The sequence below is a fragment of the Mustelus asterias genome, chromosome 1, assembly GCF_964213995.1.
Source record: "Mustelus asterias chromosome 1, sMusAst1.hap1.1, whole genome shotgun sequence".
NCBI classification, from domain to species: Eukaryota; Metazoa; Chordata; class Chondrichthyes; order Carcharhiniformes; family Triakidae; genus Mustelus; species Mustelus asterias.
The window spans coordinates 193,291,870-193,312,596 of record NC_135801.1 but is presented as its reverse complement, the minus strand read 5'-3'; the positions used below and the strand labels follow the sequence as shown (position 1 = coordinate 193,312,596).

At 44.2% G+C, this 20,727-nt stretch overlaps 1 protein-coding gene across 2 annotated transcripts in view; it reads right to left on the bottom strand.

Moving 5' to 3' along the window:
- exoc6b (exocyst complex component 6B) overlaps positions 1–20,727 on the bottom strand; it is a 631,370-nt gene that overhangs the window by 220,638 nt on the left and 390,005 nt on the right. For both annotated transcript variants that reach the window (XM_078224516.1, XM_078224517.1), the window contains one exon: positions 2,311–2,416. In XM_078224516.1, the coding sequence (XP_078080642.1) occupies positions 2,311–2,416 (106 nt within the window). The remainder of the gene's footprint in view (positions 1–2,310; positions 2,417–20,727) is intronic.

Below are 20,727 nucleotides of genomic sequence, written 5' to 3'. Positions count from 1 at the left end.
AACTCCTCCCTACATTATTTCTTCCAAAATGCATCACTTCGCATTTATCCGGATTAAATTCCATCTGCCACCTCTCCGCCCAATTTTCCAGCCTATCTATATCCTGCTGTATTGCCCGACAATGCTCTTCGCTATTCGCAATTCCAGCCATCTTCGAGTCATCCGCAAACTTGCTGATTACACCAGTTACACCTTCTTCCAAATCATTTATATATATCACAAATAGCAGAGGTCCCAGTACAGAGCCCTGCGGAACACCACTGGTCACAGACCTCCAGCCGGAAAAAGACCCTTCGACCACTACCCTCTGTCTCCTATGGCCAAGCCAGTTCTCCACCCATCTAGCCACTTCTCCTTGTATCCCATGAGCCTTAACCTTCTTAACCAACCTGCCATGTGGGACTTTGTCAAATGCCTTACTGAAATCCATATAGACGACATCCACGGCCCTTCCTTCATCAACCGTTTTTGTCACTTCCTCAAAAAACTCCACCAAATTTGTAAGGCACGACCTCCCTCTTACAAAACCATGCTGTCTGTCACTAATGAGATTGTTCCGTTCTAAATGCACATACATCCTGTCTCTAAGAATCCTCTCCAACAACTTCCCTACCACGGACGTCAAGCTCACCGGCCTATAATTTCCTGGGTTATCCCTGCTACCCTTCTTAAACAACGGGACCACATTCGCTATCCTCCAATCCTCAGGGACCTCACCCGTGTCCAAAGAAGCGACAAAGATTTCCGTCAGAGGCCCAGCAATTTCACCTCTCGTCTCCCTGAGCAGTCGAGGATAGATGCCATCAGGCCCTGGGGCTTTGTCAGTTTTAATGTTCCCTAAAAAACCTAACACTTCCTCTCTTGTAATGGAGATTTTCTCTAACGGGTCAACACCTCCCTCCGAGACACTCCCGGTTAACACGCCCCTCTCCTTCGTGAATACCGATGCAAAGTATTCATTTAGGATCTCCCCTATTCCCTTGGGTTCTAAGCATAATTCCCCTCCTTTGTCCCTGAGAGGTCCGATTTTCTCATTTGCCTTCTTTACTACCTGCTGTACCTGCGCGCTTACTTTCAGTAACTGATGCACAAGGACACCAAGGTCTCATTGAGTATCCACCTCTCTCAATTTACACCCATTCAAGTAATAATCTGTCTTCCTATTATTGCTACCAAAGTGGATAACCCCACATTTGTCCACATTATGTTGCATCTGCCATGCAGATGCCCACACACTCAGCCTGTCCAAATCATGCAAAAGCATCTCTGCATCTTCCTCACAGCTCACCTTCCCATCCACCTTTGTATCATTTGCAAATTTGGAGATAAAACATTCAGTTCCCTCGTCCAAACCATTAATGTACAATGTACTAGCATACATTCCTGTGGAACCCCAGTAGTCATTGACTGCCAATCAGAAAAAGACCCATTTATGCCAACTTTCTGCTTCCTATCTGCCAACTAGTTTTCTATCCATCTCAAGACATTACCTGCAATCCCATGTGCTTTAACTTTACATACAAGTCTGTTATGTGAGACCTTGTCGAAAGCCTTCTGAAAGTCTAAATAAACGACATCCACTGGTTCTCCTCGGTCAACTCTACTAGTTACATCCTCAAAAATGTCCAAAAGATTCGTCAACCATGATTTCCTTTTTGTCACTCCATGCTGGCTTTGTCCGATTGTATCGCTGCTTTCCAAACACCAGGTTATGAAATCCTTGATAACAGACTCTGGCAACTTCCCTAGTACCGATGTGAGGCTCACTGATCTATAGTTCCCTGTTTCCTCTCTATGTCCCTTTTTGAATAGCCGGCTTATATCAGCTACCATCCAATCTGTGGAACTATTGCAGAGTCCAAAGAATTTTGGAAAATAACCACCAATGGATCTACTATTTCCAGGGCCACTTCCTTAAGTACTCTGGGATGAAGATTTATTCACCTTCAATCCCATTAATTTCCCCAAAACTATTTCTCTACTAATGCTGATTTCCTTCAACTCCTCACCAAAACATGTTTCTCTCAGCACTTTTGGTGTATTATTCATGTCTTCCTTTGTGAAGACTGAAGCAAAGTACAAATTTAATTCACAGCCATTTATTTATTCCCATTATGAATTCTCCCGTTTCTGACTGTAAGGTGCCAACATTTGTTTTTGTCAAACTTTTTTCTCTTTACATATCCATAGAAACTTTTACAGTCAGTTTTTATGTTCCCCGCTAGCTTACTTTCCTACTTTATTTTTTCCTTCTAAATCAATCCCTTGGTCTCGATGGTGAAAATATTTAACACGGTAATAATTGCTTACATTTTCCAGCTCTGGATCATGGAATGGAAATTGGCCCATCACTCTTTTGTACTCCTCTTCACTTGAGACAGGAATAGCACTGTAGTTATCCAGGTCTAAAATATATCTGGTGGAAGAGCAAAATCATCAGAGTTAACAAGCAGAGTGATTCAATTTCCAATGCATCAGTAGCAGGTGATACCACTTCTCACCAATCTCACAAGCAATCTCTCTTGAACATTTGGCAGCTGCAAGTCAACCTTACCTGGATTAAAATCAATTCATAACTGTACTTCTGCAAATTCCCTGTGTATCACATTTCCTTTATCTTTTTTTTATTCATTCGATGGACATAGGCGTCGTTAGCTGGCAGCATTTATTGCCCATCCCTAGTTGCCCTTGAACTGAGTGGTTTGCCAGGCCATTTTAGAGGGCAGTTGAGAGTCAACCATATTTCAGAGGGTAGGGATAAATGGGTCTTTTTCATCTAGCCTTCTCTGAACTGCTTCTAATGCAATTATATCCTTTTTCACATAAGGAGACTAGAAGTTTACAGTTCTCCCGATGTGGTCTCACCAAGGTTCTATACAGTTTCAGTCAGATTTCCCTAAACACCAACATTTCTAATCTAATCTAAGCCTTTCTAATCACTTGCTGTACTTGCATGCTGACCTTATGTGATTCATGTACCAGGACACTCAGATCCCTCTGTACTTCAGAGTTCTGTAATCTCTCCACTTAGTAATATATTGTTTTGATCTTCTTCCTGTCAAAGTGGACAAGTTCATATTTTCCCACATTATACTCCATTTGCCAAACTTAACCTATCCTGCTGTAGACTATCTACCTTCTCTTGTCAACATACTTTCCTACCTATCCTTGTGTCACCTTCAAATTTAGCTACCATGCATTTGGTCCCTTCATCCAGGTTATTGATATAGTTTATAAATAGTTGAGGCTCCAGCGCTGATCCCTGTGGCACTTCTGAAAAAGACCCATTTATCCCTACTCTTAAGGTTCCTGTTAGTTAACCGATCCTCTCTCCAGGCTGATATGTTATCCCCTTACATCATGAGCTCGTATTTTGTGTAGTATTAAATCCCACATGCTGGAATGATAGGATTTGAATCCATGAGCAGTCTGGATTACTAGTCCAGTGACATTACCACTATGTCACTGTCTTCCCATTGGTCATTAGGCAACTGACGAACGTAGGTTTGAGGCTTCGCCATCAGCAAGAAGAGCTCAAGAACAACTGGTGATGCACAACTGATCAGAAAATGGCAAGTGCATTGTCCCTGATCAGGACTTGAGGCCGATGCAAATTTCAGGCAGTGGTTATCGATTAGTTTTCTATTACTTTTTAAAAAATGCCTCTATAAGGTGCTGCCTCTGAACTGTGATGGACATGCCATACAAGAGGCACAAAGATTTGGTCCTGGTCCCATTCCTCTACAACTTCCTGCCCAAGAGGATTGCAAGTAAACGACAGCTGGCCCTCACTTGATGCTATTCTCGTTGGGGAAGTAATAATTGGCCTTCAATTCTCACCTCTCCCCATTCCCATGGAATAACTTTGTCAGTTTTAAGATGGTGCTGGAGTGTGGCGGCTTCTTGTGAGCCACACAAGAAGGCTCGAATTCTATTTTTTACTCTCATTCTATGCTTTTAAAACTGCACTATGACTGTAACACTATATTCTGGACCCTTTCCTTTCCTTCTCCCCTGTGTACTCTATGAACGGAATGCTTTGTTTGTATAGCGCACAAGAAACATTACTTTTCACTGTATCCCAATATAGTGGACACCCCCAGACACACTGCCCTCAGAAGTTCTTTCTTTACATCTTGCCTTTCGTATTGATGGCAGAACATCCAACCACCTCTCATTCCCATATTGGATCTGCTGTGCCCCTTCCTCCAGCTACATCTCCCCAGCGCTCATACCACCAAACATCTAGCCCATCAATAATACCCTTGTTCATTTCTTCAGAAATACCTTCTTGGTTCTGATGTTCAACATTAAGCCCCTGGTATGGTGTCCAGGTGGTCATTTCTGGAGCAAACCGCCAAACTAACTGACTGTGGGAAAGCCTCACTATGAAGCCATATCCCTAGTCTTTGAATGTTTTGCCGTGTATCTCTTTCAGCACACTAAGGCTACTGGAGAGACTTTAAACTAGAAAGGTTGGGGGGAGGGAATCGAAATGAGGGGACTGAGAGCGAGGAGGTTAGCTCGCAAATAGATAAGGAATGTAGACAGGGTAAGAGGGAGGTTAGACGAGTGATGGAGAAGGGAAGTGCTCAGGCTGAAGGTCTGAGATGTGTCTATTTTAATGCCAGGAGTGTAGTGAATAAAGTGGATGAGCTTAGAGCGTGGATTGCTGCTTCGAATTGTGATGTGGTGGCCATTACGGAGACTTGGATGTCTCAGGGACAGGACTGGGTGCTTCAGGTGCCGGGTTTTAGATGTTTCAGGAAGGACAGGGAGGGAGGCAAGAGAGGGGGGGGAGTGGCACTGTTGATCAGGGATAGTGTCACGGCTGTAGAGAAGGTGGACGCCGTGGAGGGATTGACTACGGAGTCTCTGTGGGTGGAGGTTAGGAACAGGAAGGGGTCGGTAACGTTGCTGGGTGTTTTCTATAGGCCGCCCAATAGTAACAGAGATGTTGAGGAGCAGATGGGGAAACAGATCCTGGAGAGATGTAGGAATAACAGAGTTGTCGTGATGGGAGATTTTAATTTCCCAAACATAGATTGGAATATCCCTAGGGCTAGGGGTTTGGATGGAGAGGAGTTTGTTAGGTGTGTCCAGGAGAGTTTCCTGACACAGTATGTGGATAAGCCTACTAGAGGAGAGGCTGTACTTGATCTGGTGCTGGCTAATGAACCTGGACAGGTGGAGGATCTCTCGGTGGGTGAGCATCTTGGGGATAGCGATCATAATTCTATCTCCTTCACGATAGCATTGGAAAGAGATAGGGTCAGGCAGGCTAGGAAAGTGTTTCTCTGGAGTAAAGGGAAATACAGTGTCATCAGGGAGGAAATTAGACGGGTAAATTGGAAGGAGGCATTCTTGGGGAAAAGTACCGAAGGAAAGTGGAGGATTTTCAAGGAATGTTTGTCTGGAGCTCTGCATGACAACGTTCCGATGAGACAGGGGGGTGTTGGTAGGGTACGGGAACCGTGGTGCACGAAGGTTGTGATGAACCTGGTGAATAAGAAAAGAGAGGCGTACAGAAGGTTCAGAGAGCTAGGAGGTGTTAAGGATTTAGAGGAGTATACGCGATGTAGGAAGGAGCTTAAGAAGGAAATTAGGAGAGCGAGAAGGGGTCATGAGAAGACCTTGGCGGGTAAGATTAAGGAGAATCCCAAGGCTTTCTACAAATATGTCAAGAGTAAAAGGATGAGATGTGAAGGCATAGGACCCTTAAAAGGTGAAGGGGGAAAAGTTTGTGCGGAACCGTTAGAAATGGCGGAGCTGCTTAATGAATACTTTACCTCGGTATTCACGGTGGAAAGGGATCTGGGTGGTTGTACTGCTGGTTTGCGGTGGACAGAAAGGATCGAGCATGTGGACATAAAGAAAGAGGATGTGTTGGAACTACTGAATGGCATCAAGGTTGGTAAGTCGCCGGGACCGGATGGGATGTACCCCAGGTTACTGTGGGAGGCGAGGGAGGAGATTGCGGAGCCTTTGGCGATGATCTTTGCATCGTCGATGGAGACGGGAGAGGTTCCGGAGGATTGGAGGATTGCAGATGTGGTCCCTATATTCAAGAAAGGGAACAGGGACAGCCCGGGAAATTACCGACCGGTGAGTCTAACCTCAGTGGTTGGTAAGTTGATGGAGAGGATCCTGAGAGACAGGATTTATGATCATCTAGAGAAGTTTAGTATGATCAAAAGTAGTCAGCACGGCTTTGTCAAGGGCAGGTCGTGCCTTACGAGCCTGGTTGAGTTCTTTGAAAATGTGACCAAACACATTGACGAAGGAAGAGCGGTGGATGTGGTCTATATGGACTTCAGCAAGGCGTTCGATAAGGTCCCCCATGCAAGACTTCTTGAGAAAGTGAGAGGGCATGGGATCCAAGGGGCTGTTGCCTTGTGGATCCAGAACTGGCTTGCCTGCAGAAGGCAGAGAGTGGCTGTGGAGGGGTCTTTCTCTGCATGGAGGTCAGTGACCAGTGGAGTGCCCCAGGGATCTGTTCTGGGACCCTTGCTGTTTGTCATTTTCATAAATGACCTGGATGAGGAAGTGGAGGGATGGGTTGGTAAGTTTGCTGACGACACCAAGGTAGGTGGTGTTGTGGATAGTTTGGAGGGATGTCAGAAGTTGCAGCGAGACATAGATAGAATGCAAGACTAGGCGGAGAAGTGGCAGATGGACTTCAACCCGGATAAGTGTGTGGTGATCCATTTTGGCAGATCCAATGGGATGAAGCAGCAGTATAATATGAAGGGTACCATTCTTAGCAGTGTAGAGGATCAGAAGGACCTTGGGGTCCGGGTCCATAGGACTCTTAAATCGGCCTCGCAGGTGGAGGATGCGGTCAAGAAGGCGTACGGCGTACTGGCCTTCATTAATCGAGGGATTGAGTTTAGGAGTCGGGAGATAATGCTGCAGCTTTATAGGACCCTGGTTAGACCCCACTTGGAGTACTGCGCGCAGTTCTGGTCACCTCATTACAGGAAAGATGTTGAAGCCATTGAAAGGGTGCAGAGGAGATTTACAAGGACGTTGCCTGGATTGGGGGGCATGCCTTATGAGGATAGGTTGAGGGAGCTTGGTCTCTTCTCCCTGGAGAGACGAAGGATGAGAGGTGACCTGATAGAGGTTTACAAGATGTTGAGAGGTCTGGATAGGGTAGACTCTCAGAGGCTATTTCCAAGGGCTGAAATGGTTGCTACGAGAGGACACAGGTTTAAGGTGCTGGGGGGTAGGTACAGAGGAGATGTCAGGGGTAAGTTTTTCACTCAGAGGGTGGTGGGTGAGTGGAATCGGCTGACGTCGGTGGTGGTGGAGGCAAACTCGTTGGGGTCTTTTAAGAGACTTCTGGATGAGTACATGGGATTTAATGGGATTGAGGGCTATAGATAGGCCTAGAGGTGGGGATGTGATCGGCGCAACTTGTGGGCCGAAGGGCCTGTTTGTGCTGTGGCTTTCTATGTTCTATGTTCTAAGATCAGGTGAAAAGGGGAGAGGCAAGGGCCTGTTTCACTGTTTTTCCTCTCTCGGCCAGTTAAAGCACTGATGAATTCAGTACAGACTGGGGATTAAGCCTAGCTTGCATCAAGTATCTACTGTGCAAGCTCCAGGTCATTCTGCCTTGATCAATGTTTGGTAAAAAGTACTAAAGTGGGAGTATTTTTAAACACACTTATTTTCTTCAGTAAAGACGTCAAGGGTTGCTAACAATAGCTTTCTGGGCAGCATCTAAGCTTCAAAAGAGCACAAATCAAATAAGAGGCAAGGAATCATCGGCAACAAAGAATATATTTGGTGGAGTAAGACTGCTGTGGGTTTGTGCTGGTAATTGAAAGCATATGTACGGTTTATTGAGGGGAAACATCTCCAACTGCTCCTTAATTATTATACACTTTCAGGGCCAAATAGTAATTTGGACTTGTGACAAAACCTTGGGGGAGGAAAGAGAAGGAAGAGACAGATGGAGGGAGAGAAGGAGAGAGAAGGAGGGGGAGAAGAAAGAGGAGTGTGAAAGATAATGAAGGAATGAGAAAAAGTACAGACAGAATGGCCGGTATTTTACGATCTCGCTTGGGCGAGGCTCATAAAATCCCACCCAACGGAGAATTCCATTCTATGAGCCGCGCTCGCCCCAATTCTGTCACAGGCATGGTGGTAAAATTCCGACAAATATGTAAGTGCTCGCACAAATGGTGAGAGTGAAGGAAGAAAAAAAATGTTAAAAATGAAAAGGGGTTTAACCCACAATATATGAAAGGAAGGAAACATGAATCATTGAGACTCAGTGGATTTCAGCAAGCACAGGAGTGAAGGGATAACGAGGTATTGTCTATAAAGTCAAAGACTATGACATTCTCACTGAGTTGCAATGTGTAGAGGATAACTTGGAGAGTGTTTGTGAGATCAAGTTTCAAAATGATCAAAGTGGAGATTTGAGTTTCAACAAAGGGAAGGAAGTTGAGGACAGAAATGGTGGGGTAGAGATGAACGCGGACAGTGTGGAACAAAGCAAGTTTTGTTGGGCAGATGCGTAAGCAGGGAGCTTTAATCACTCGGCAAACAGCGTTGGACCGTTCTAGGATGTTTTTGATTAGACAATGTAGTGGGAGTTTTACTCTGCATCTAATCCATGCTGCCTCTGCCACAGTCATACTGAGAAAAACACTAACTAAACAACAGGAAGTACTCAGCGGAGAAATTAGATATACCAGGAGCTAATGAGAATGGGGGAATGAGTGAATATAATTAATATCAGGAGAAAAAAAATTACTGGAGAAACTTAAGGGACTAAATCTGACAAAGCCCCACCTAGGCTTTGAAAGAGAATGAATCAAAAAGGGAATCACTCCACAACAAATAATACATTTGGTAGAGTAAGGATGGCCTACATGCTAGGAATCTGAAAGAGGTAATTGCAGAGATAAAGGGTACACTGGTTATTATTTTCCAAAAATCCTGAGATTCTAGAATGGTTTCAGCTGATTGGAAGTCAGAAAATATAAAACTGCTATTCAAAAAAGGGTGGAGCAAGGAAACAGGAAAACGTTGGCCAAGTTATCTCGACTTCAGTCATCGGAAAACTGCTGACACCTATTATTAAGGGAGTCTTAACAATGCACTAAGAAATTCATAGTTTTGATCAAAATCAACATGGTTTTATGAAAGGGAAATCTTGTTTGACAAAATTATTAGAGATCTTTAATGATGTATCTTAATTCATTTGTGTGTGCTTTGCACAAAGGCAGATTCTTTGGCTCATTGTCAGCTGATGCTTCGTCCTGAGCTGTGTCCTTGGTAGTTTTGTTTAGTGATATCTTGCACTCTCAGGGACAGGGTGAGGAAGCAGGTCCCTGGGTTCCTCAGTTGGAACAGGAATCAAACAGCACTGTTACTGCTCTACCCACCTAGCCAACTTAGGGAAGCTGCTCCTCAGGATTTAACTAGCGGGCTAGATGAGGGGGAACCAAGTGGATATAGTGTATGTGGATTTCCAAAAGGCATTAGATAAGGTGCCACACAAAGTTTAATGTGGAAGATAAAGGCTCATGGAGTTGGGGTGATATATTAGCATGGACAGAGGTTCGGTTAACTGACATGAAGCAAAGACTGGGGATAAGCAGAGTATTATCAAGTTGGCATGTGACAACTAGTGGAGTTCTAGAAGAATCAATGCTGAGGCCTCAGCTATTTACAGTCTATTATTGACCGAGATGAAGAGGTAGAGAGAATCTATGTTTGCTGATGGTGCAAAGCTAGGTGTTGCTGCAAGTTGTGAGGAAGACAAAAGAAGGTGCAAAGAGTTGAGACAAGTTCAGTCAGTACTCTCCAAATAGTCGATCGCGATTGACAGGGCAATCCTGGAGTCTCAAAAAACCGATTGCCATTGGCTGCCATTCCGCTGCTGAAAATGTGCAGGTCTCGGGCATCTCATGATGGAAAGGGAATCAGTTCATTGACTGCCGTATCGCAGGCACCAAGATATTGACTAAGCTGGGTCAAGACAAAATGCTGAGCAAGGATAAAAGCAAATTATTGCAGATGCTGGAATCTGAAACCAAAAGAGAAAATGCTGGAAAGTCCCAGCAGGTCTGGCAGCATCTGTCAGGAGAGAAAAGAGCTGACGTTTCGAGTCCAGATGTCAAAGCTCAGAAAAACACTCTGATTAACAAACTGGTTTCAATCACAACTGATGGTGCACCGTCAACGCTGGCTGTCGATGAAAACTTTGTTGCACTTTGTAGAAAGGATAAGCAGGGAGCCTGAGACTTCCCAGAGGGCAAAAACCTACCATTCCCACCAGGAATAGGAAAGTGAATCTCTTTTCACGAATGTCAAAGGCAACATCATTCGTCTCATTGGTCAACAGCCTTGAGTATTTTGGAATGGCATCACAAGAAAATGCAACCAAAATTTCAAGAAAACTTCCATTTAAACAGCGCCATTCCGACAAAGAAAGTCGGGGAGTTAAAGGGAATGTTGCAAGATCAACAGTCACTCTTCAAAACCTCTGGCTAAAGGCAAGGCTAGCAAAAAGACGTCAGCCATCTGATGGCAAAACATAAGAAACTGTACACCAATGGTGAAGTTATCAGGGAGGCTATGATGGTTGCTGCCGATGCCTTGTCCAAAGACTTTAAAAGTAAAGATGATGTTATGATGGCCACCAAGAGCATGAATGCTTTAACAGTAGCCAGAGGGTGGAATTATTGTCCGAGGATGTGTCTCAGCAAATAGACCAAGACTTATCAAGGTTGCGAATGTTCTCACTGCAGTTTGAATCAGTAGACATGATGGATACGGCCCAGCTGATTGTTTTCGATCTTATGGCATTCAAAGATGCACCTACAGAGAACTTCCTCACCCTTTTGCCACTCGAGAGGATGAGAGGTGAGGGTGTCTACAACTAATTTAAAAGGCATGTGACTGAGGAAAACATTGTGATTAAGAAACTGGTTTCAATTACAACTGATGGTGCATCATCAATGCTGGCCGTCAATGTAAACTTTGTTACACTTTGTAGAAATGATCCTGAATTCCCCATCTTTGTCAATTAGAACTCTGTTATCCACCAACAAGCGCTAGCGAGCAAGGTTATCGACTTTTCTCATATATTGACAGTTGTTGCCATGATCATCAACTCAATTCGTGCCAAAGCTCTGCAACATTGTTTGTTCAAATTGTTAATTGATGAGCTTTGATGCCACCTATGGTAAACTAATCCTCCTTACAGATGTGAGGTAGTTGAGAAAAAGTACTAATAGGAATCTTTCCAATTCTAACAGAACTAGACAGGGATAGATGCAGGAAGGACGTTCCCAATGGTGGGGGTGTCCAGAACCAGGAGTCACAGTGTAGGGAACTGAGATGAGGAGAAAGTTTTTCACCCAGAGTGGTGAGCCTGTGAAATTTGCTAGCACAGAAAGCAGCAGATGCCAAAACATTGTATATTTTCAAAAAGGAGTTAGACTTAGCACTTGAGGTGAAGGGGATCAAATGATATGGGGGGGGAAGGCGGTATCAGGCTATTGAGTTGATGGTCAGCCATGATCATGATGGCTCGAAGGGCTGAATGCTTCTGCTCCTGTTTTCTACATTTCTATGTCATGGGCAGATGCAGATGAAGGAGGCAGGTTGGTGAGGATGAGGTCAATTATGTTTTTCCCACTTGTTGGTTCCCTCACCACCTGACACAGCCCAGTCCAGAAGCTGTGTCACTTAGGACCTAGCCAGTTCAGTCTGTGGTGATACTACTGACTGACTCTTGGTCACTGAAGTCCCCCACCCAGAGTATATTTCAAGCCTTTGCCACCCTCAGTGCTTCCTCCAAGTGGTGTCCAACATGGAGGCGTACTGATTCATCAGGGGGTATAGTACGTGGTAATCAGCAGGAAGTTTTCTTGACCATGTTTGACCTGGTGCCATGAGATTTCATGGGGTCCAGAGTCAATGTTGTGGACTACCAGGATAACTCCCTCCCTCTGTATACCAGTCTGCCGCCACCTCTGCTGGATCTGTCCATCCAGTGGGACAGGACATATCGAGGAATGGTGATGGTGGTGTCTGGAACACTATCTATGAGGTATGATGCAGTGAGTATGACTATTTCAGGCCGTTGCTTGACTAGCTCTCCCACATTTGGCACAAGCCATGAGATGTTAGTAAGGAGGACCTTGCAGGGTCGACAGCGCTGTGTTTCCTTAGTAGCAGTTGAATAAACTGAGTGGCTTGCCCATTTCCGTGGGCATTTATAGAACATTGAACATTACAGCGCATTACAGGTCCTTCGGCCCTCGATGTTGCGCCGACCTGTGAAACCAATCTGAAGCCCATCTAACCTACACTATTCCAATATCATCCATATGTTTATCCAATGACCATTTAAATGCCCTTAATGTTGACAAGTCCACTACTGTTGCAGGCAGGGCATTCCACGCCCTTACTACTCTCTGAGTAAAGAACCTACCTCTAACATCTGCCCTATATCTCTCACCCCTCAATTTAAAGCTATGTCCCCTTGTGCTAGCCATCACCATCTGAGGAAAAATGCTCTCACTGTCCACCCTATCTAATCCTCTGATCATCTTGTACGCCTCTATTAAGTCACCTGAACTATTAAGTTCTATTAAGTTCTATTAAGACCAGAACTGTACGCAACACTCCAAGTGCGGCCGCACCAGAGTTTTGTGCAGCTGCAACATGACCTCATGGCTCCGAAACTCAATCCCTCTACCAATAAAAGCTAACACACCGTACGCCTTTTTAACAACCCTATCAACCTGGGTGCCAACTTTCAGGGATCTATGCACATGGACACCCAGATTCCTCTGTTCATCCACACTACCAAGTATCTTACCATTAGCCCAGTACTCTGTATTCCTGTTACTCCTTCCAAAGTGAATCACCTCACGCTTTTCCACATTAAACTCCATTTGCCACCTCTCAGCCCAGCTCTGCAGCTTATCTATGTCCCTCTGTAATCTGCCACTTCCCTCCGCACTGTCTACAACTCCAACAATTTTAGTGTCATCCGCAAATTTACTAATCCATCCTTTCACACCCTCATCCAGGTCATTAATAAAAATGACAAACAGCAGTAGCCCAATCCATCATGCAAACCAGCCTCCCATCCATTGACTCTGTCTACACTTCCCGCTGCCTCGGCAAAGCAGCCAGCACAATTAAGGACCCCACGCACCCCGGACATTCTCTCTTTCACCTTCTTCCAATGGGAAAAAGATACAAAAGTCTGGGGTCACATACCAACCAACTCAAGAACAGCTTCTTCCCTGCTGCTGACTTTTGAATCGACCTATCTTGCATTAAGTTGATCTTTCTCTACACCCTAGCTATGACTGTAACATTACATTCTGCACTCTCTCGTTTCCTTCTCTATGAACGGTATGCTCTGTCTGTATAGCGCGCAAGAATCAACACTTTTCACTGTATGCTAATACATGTGACAATAATAAATCAAATCAAATCTGCTGTGGTGGAATTCGACTCTGGGTTCCCAGGGATTACCCTGGGTCTCTGGATTACTTGACAATGCACCATTGCTCTCTGGCTGGGCAACAAGATAGCAGGAGGAGTATAATGTGGGAAGTGTGAGATTATTCACTTGGGCAGCAAGAACAGAAAAGGAGAATATCTTTTAAAAGATGTGAAACTTATAAATGTCGATTAAAGAGCAACTTGGGCATACGAAGACCCAGAAAGTTAGTATGGTCTTGGTGCAATTGTATAGGGCTTGGTGAGGCCACATTCTGAGCACTGTGCAGTTTGAAGGAAGGGTATACTTACCTTAGAGACAGTACAACGAAGGTTCACTCGATTGGTCCCTGAGCAGAGAGGGTTGATCCTACGATGAAAGGCTGAGTAAATTGGGCCTAAACTATCTGTAGTTTAGAAGAATGAGAGGTAATCTCATTGAAACATACAAGACTCTGAAGGGTAAAAGCAAATTGCGGTGGATGCTGGAATCGGAAACAAAAACAGAAAATGCTCAAAATTCTCAGCAGGTCTGACAGCATCTGTGGGGAGAGAATAGAGCCAATGTTTCAAACCTGGATGACCCTTCGTCAGAGACTCTGAAGGGGCTTGACAGGGTACATACTGAGGCCCCTGATTTTACCGGCATGGCTGCCCAGAAATCGAGGTGGGCGAGGCTTGCAGAACAGCATTCCCCGTTGGTCTCGGGCGTGACCTTGTGAACCTCGGGTGGCCGTGCCAGTAAAACCATGGCTTGATAGCTTGTTTCTCCTGGTCAGTGAATCAGGAAAATGGAGGCACAGCCTCAGGATGATCAATGAGGAGAAATTCCTTCACTCAAAGGGTTGAGGATCTTTGGAATTCTCTACCCGAGAGGGTTGTGGATGCTTCATCGTTGAGTATATTTAGGTTTGGGAGAGAGACTGATTTTTGGTCTCTTAGGGAATCAAGGGATATCGGAAGCTAACAGAAAAGTGGAGTTGAAACCCTATATCGGAGCAGGCTAAACAGACCATGTGGTCTACTCCTATTTCTATCTCATATATCCAATATGGTACCAGCTGAATAAGTTGGTTCTTTATTACTGGTGTCTGTTTGCAATATGAATATTATATTTTATATACTCATTTAAATCCAAATTCTCATGCTTGTACTTAAATACTTTAATAAAGTGGGTCATGGGCTAATAATGTTCTGGTTGTAGCTCAGTTTTTTGGGAAGGATTCCAAAGTCCCAATGTTCTCAGCATGAGGAAATTAAGACAAGTTGCAGTTTCCTAATCTGAGTCATTCTTTCCTAAAAACTGTGGGAAGAACACGGCTTTAAAAAGATTTAAATTTGTATAGCGCCTTGAAAAAAGCAGGACATCCCCAAATGTTTCTCAGTCAACTAAAGATTTTTTGAATTTTTTTATACATTCATGGGGTGTGGGTGTCGCTGGCTGGACCAGCGTTTATTGCCCATCCCAAAGGGTATTTAAGGGTCATAAAATCATAGAATCCCCGCAGGGCAGAAGGCGGCCATTTGGCCCATCAAGTCTGCATCAACCACAATCCCACCCAGGCCCCATCCCTATGTCCCCACTCATTTACTCTGCTAACCCCCAGACCCTAAGGGGCTATTTAGCATGGCCAATCAACCTAACCAAATCAATTTGACCATCTGCCATGGTGGGAATCGAACCGGGTCCCTGACGCTGAGGCAGCAGTGCTGATCACTGTGCCGCCGTGCCGCCATTCCCAGGAGGAAGAAGACCACACAATGCTCCTCTATGATCCAGCCAAAGTTTATCCCTCAACCAACATCATTAAATCTGACCATTGTCACATTGTTGTTTATGGGATGAGCAAATTGCACCATTTCCAACATTACAAGAGCACTTGGTGGGTAGGCAGCGACGTCGTGGTATTGTTGCTGGACTAGTGATCCAGAGACCCAGGGCAATGCTCTGGGAAACCCAGGGTTCGAATCCCACCATGGCAGATGGTTAAATTTGAATTCAGTAGAAATCTGGAATAAAAAGTCTAACGATGACCATGAAACCATTGTCATATTGTTTAAAAACCCATCTGGTTCACTAATGTCCTTTATGAGAGGAAATCTGCTGTCCTTACCCAGTCTGGCTGACATGTGACTCCAGAGCCACAGCAATGTGGTTGGATGGCACAGTGGTTAGCACTGCTGCCTCACAGCTCCAGGGACCCAGGTTCAATTCCAGCCTTGGGTGACTGTCTGTGCGGAGTCTGCACATACTCCCTGTGTCTGCGTGAGTTTTCTCCGGGTGCTCTGGTTTCCTCCCACAGTCTAAAGGACCTGCTAGTTAGGTGAATTGGCCATGTTAAATTCTCCCTCAGTGTACTCGAACAGGCGTTGGAGTGTGGCGACTAGGGGATTTTCACAGTAACTTCATTGCAATGTTAATGTAAGCCTACTTGTGACACTAATAAATAAACTTTAACATCAAACTGAGAGCTATTTGAGTTAGTGCTTCATCTGAAAGATAGACCACCTTTATTTGTGTTAAACATGCTGTTAAATAAAACATCGTGCCCAAGGCTTTATCAATAGAAGAATAGAGTACATAAGATAATGTGCTAAACCTCAATGCAGGTACAATGTCCAATCTGCCACCACACTTTAAGGTTACCGAGGCTTTGGAAAAGAGGATACTTACACGAATGAAACAGGGACGAGAGATTCCAGTTGCATGGAGACACTCGAGAAGGTGGAATTATTCTCCTCATAGAGGCTTTGGAAATATCTAATCAAGGTATTCAAAATCATGCGGGGTTTTTGAAGAGAGAGAAACTCTTCCCACAGACAAGAGCAATGGTAACTTGAGACAACGAAAAGAGCCAGAGGAGAGATGAGGATTTTTATTTAGGCAGTGGGTGGTAATAATCTGGAATGTACTGTCTGAAAGGCTGAAAGATTGAGTGGGAGCTTTCAAAAGGCAATTACAATAATGGTTAAAAGGAGACATTTGTAATGTGAAGGGGAAGCGAGCAAGGGTGGAACTAAATGGATAGCTCTTTCAAAGAGCTGGTACAGGAATGATGGGCTCAATGGCCTCCTTACATGCCATACAATTCAATGGCCGGAACATTATTGCCCGGCTCTCCGTGGGAATCGGAGCGGGCGAGGGGTGGACCATGGAAAGATCCGTTGACCTCGGGTGGGATTTTACGGTTTCGGGATGAGAGAGGCTATAAAACCCAGCCCAATAATTCTCTGACCGTAGCTCCCTGACAATTTGAAACAGAGTTGTACTCATCCACTATCTGGGGCTTTTTAAGGTTAGTGGTGCTCTGGGCCTTTGCTCGCTGACAGAGGTTTCTAAGTAATTAGATTAATCCAGAGAGTAAAGAGATTACTCAAGTCAGTGCAATTACACTGTTACCCTTAATGATCTACAGTGGTTATTGAGAATCCGGTTTGGAGACGCATAACGTAGATTAAAAAAAAAAATGGAAATAAATAACCAGAAGGCCAGAGTGCACTGAAAAGGGCCTGAGAAAGAAAATCGCTGCAGCGTCTCATGTGATGGTTTTGCCAGGAGTTGGGTGGGTGCATATCAAGTTAACAGGACTGAATGTAGAGTTGACAACATCTGGGAACAACTGTGTATATTTAAAATTGGATTTGCAATTTTAACAAGTCCATGGTTGCCAGTACAAGGGAAAATTCTTTTCTTTTTGAGGATTTATTTACTTAAGAGGTTGTTAAGCCCAGTAGAGATTAATCTGTGTAAATGGGGCATTTGCAAAGAGCCCACGAGGCTTCAGAAACTGCACTTGCAATTAGAGGACTTACAAGATCAATACACACAGAGTTCATAACTTGCAAGGACTTCTCTACTGACCGAGTCCAGTTGTAAGCAGGCAGGTGATATTCTCAACTGTGGAACACAAGCAATAAAAGGGAGGCTAATCCTGTGCAGTGTCCAGGCCCTTCTCTTTCACAAGATGCAGTAAGATACAAAGCCTGTTTGCCATTTTGAGTCATCCTAACATTTCTTTGTACTGTGGCCCTATTTGCCTCTTGCCCTTGATTACCCTGTCTATCGTTTTTGCATTTTACTGTTCTCTCTTTTCTTACTGTCCTTGCTTCTCTTGACCTTTCCAAAAGACAAGAGAGAAGGAAAAGGTGGTGGGGTAGCACTGTTAATGAGAGATGAAATGAGGAAAGATGTGAGAGACGATCTAGGATCAGATGATGTAGAGTACATTTGGGTGGAGGTAAAAAACAGCAAGGGCAAGAAGACATTGGTAGGAGTATTGCATAGTCCACCAAACAGTAGTCACATTGAAGGAAAGGGTATAATTCAACAAATAATAGCAACATGTGAAAAAAAGAGCAATGATTATGGTTGATTGTGGATGACTTTAATCGTCATGTTGATTGGGTTAATCAAGCTGGAAAGGGTAGCTATTGAGTGTCTTAGGTTTATTTCCAAGAGCAATACGTTATGAAGCTAATCAGGGAACAGGCTATCTTGGATCTGGTAACGGGTATTGAGGTAGGTTGAATAAATTACCTCAGAGTAAAAGATCTCCTCGGAAGTAATGATCATAACATTACAGAATTTAATATTCAGTTTGAAAGTGAGAAACTTCAGTCGGAAATAACTGTGTTTAACCGAAATAAAGAGAATTACAATAAAATGGGGATAAAGTTAGTTAAAGTGGACTGGGCAGGAAAGGCAGTAAACAAGCAGTGAGGTAATTTGAGGAGGTAATTCATGGCTCACAGAAAAAATCTATCCCAATAAGGAGGAAAGATTCTAAGAGAGGGATAAACCAACTATGGCTAACTAAAGAAGATATAAGGAGGCAAAAGTCAATGATAGCCCTGTAGACGAGGATAAATTCAAAATCTAGCAAAGGAGGACTAAAAATAATAAAGCGAGAGAAAATTAACTGTCAGGGCAAACTCGCAAGGAATATAAAAACTGACAATAAGAGCTTTCTTAAATATATAAAAAGAGAGAGGTCCATTATGCCCCTAGAAAATGAGTCTGGGGAGATGGCGATGGGAAACAAAGAAATGGCAGAGGAGTTAAACAGGTATTTTGCGTCAGTTTTTGTAGTGGAAGATACTTCGAACATCCCATTAATATGAAAGAATACTGTGGAGGAATTAAGTACCAAGACTATCATTAGAATAGTAGTATTAAACAAACTAATGGGGCTAAAGTCAGATAGGTCCCCTGACCCTGATGGCTCGCATCCTAGAATCCTAAAAGAAGTAGCTACAGAGATAGTGGATGCATTGGTTGTAATTTTCCAAATATTCTTGGATTCTGGAGAAGGAGGATTGGAAAACTGCCAACCTGACACCCAAAGAACAAAGAAAATTATAGCAAAGGGACAGGCCCTTCGGCCCTCCAAGCCTGCACTGATCATGCTGCCCGACTTAACTAAAACCCCCTATCCTTCCGGGGACCATATCCCTCTATTCCCATCCTATTCATGTATTTGTCCAGATGCCCCTTAAAACTCACTATCATATCTGCTTCCACTACCTCCCCCGGCAATGGGTTCCAGGCGCCCACCACCCTCTCCTTTAAACCTTGCCCCTCGCACCTTAAACCTATGCCCCCGAGTAATTGACTCTTCCACCCTGGGTAAAAACTTCTGACTATCCACTCTGTCCATGCCCCTCATAATCTTGCAGACTTTTATCAGGTCACCCCTCAACCTCCGTCGTTCCAGTGAGAACAAACCAACTTTCTCCAACCTCTCCTCATAGTTAATGCCCTCCATGCCAGGCAACATCCTGGTAAATCTTTTCTGTACCCTCTCCAAAGCCTCCACATCCTTCTGGTAGTGTGGCGACCAGAATTGAACACTATATTCCAAGTGCGGCCTAACTAAGGTTCTATAAAGCTGCAACATGACTTGACAATTTTTAAACTCAATGCTCCAGCCGATGAAGGCAAGCATGCCGTTTGCCTTCTTGACTACCTTCTCCACCTGCATTGGCACTTTCAGTGACCTGTGTACCTGTACACCCAGATCCCTCTGCCTATCAATATTCTTAAGGGTTCTGCCATTTACTGTATATTTCCTATCTGTATTAGACCTTCCAAAATGCATTACCTCACATTTGTCCGGAATAAACTCCATCTGCCATCTCTCCGCCCAAGTCTCCAACTGATCTATATCCTGCCGTATCCTCCGATGGTCCTCATCACTAACCGTAAATCCACCAACCATTGTTTCATCCGCAAACTTACTAATCAAACCAGTTACATTTTCCTCCAAATCATTTATATATATTACTAACAGCAAAGGTCCCAGCAGTGACCCCTGAGGAATGCCACTTGTCACAGCCCTCCATTCAGAAACACACCCTTCCACTGCTACCCTCTGTCTTCTATGACCAAGTAAGAGTTTTAACAACCCAGGTTAAAGTCCAACAGGTTTATTTGGTAGCAAATCTACCAATTTGCTACCAAATAAACCTGTTGGACTTTAACCTGGCGTTGTTAAAACTCTTACTATGTTTACCCCAGTCCAACGCCGGCATCTCCACACCACTTCTATGACCAAGCCAGTTCTGTATCCATCTTGCCAGCTCACCTCTGATCCCATGTGACTTCACCTTCTGCACCAGTCTGCCATGAGACTGGTCAAAGGCCTTACTGAAGTCCATGTAGATAACATCCACTGCCCTACCCTCATCAATCATCTTCGTCACTTCCTCGAAAAACTCGATCAAGTTAGTGAGACATGACCTCCCCTTCACAAAAACATGTTGCCTTTTGCTAATATGTCCACTTATTTCCAAGTGGGAGTAAATCCTGTTTCGAAGAATCCTCTCCAATAATTTCCCTTCCACTGACTTAAGGCTCACCGGCCTGTAATTACCTGGATTATTCTTGCTACCCTTCTTAAACAAAGGAACAACATTGGCTATTTTCCAATCCTCTGGCATCTCCCCTGTAGCCGGTGAGGATACAAAGTTTTCTCTCAAGGCCCCAGCAATTTCCTCCCTTGTCTCTCTCAGTATTCTGGGGTATATCCCATCAGGCCCTGGGCACTTGTCTACCTTAATGTTTCTCACGAACCCCAATACCTCCTCCTTTTCGATCTCAACATGACTCAAACTATCTACACACCCTTTCCCAGACTCATAATCCACCAAGTCCTTCTCTTTGGTGAATACTGACGCAAAGTACTTAGTTAATACCTCACCCATTTCCTCTGGCTCCATGCATAGATTCCCTCCCCTGTCCTT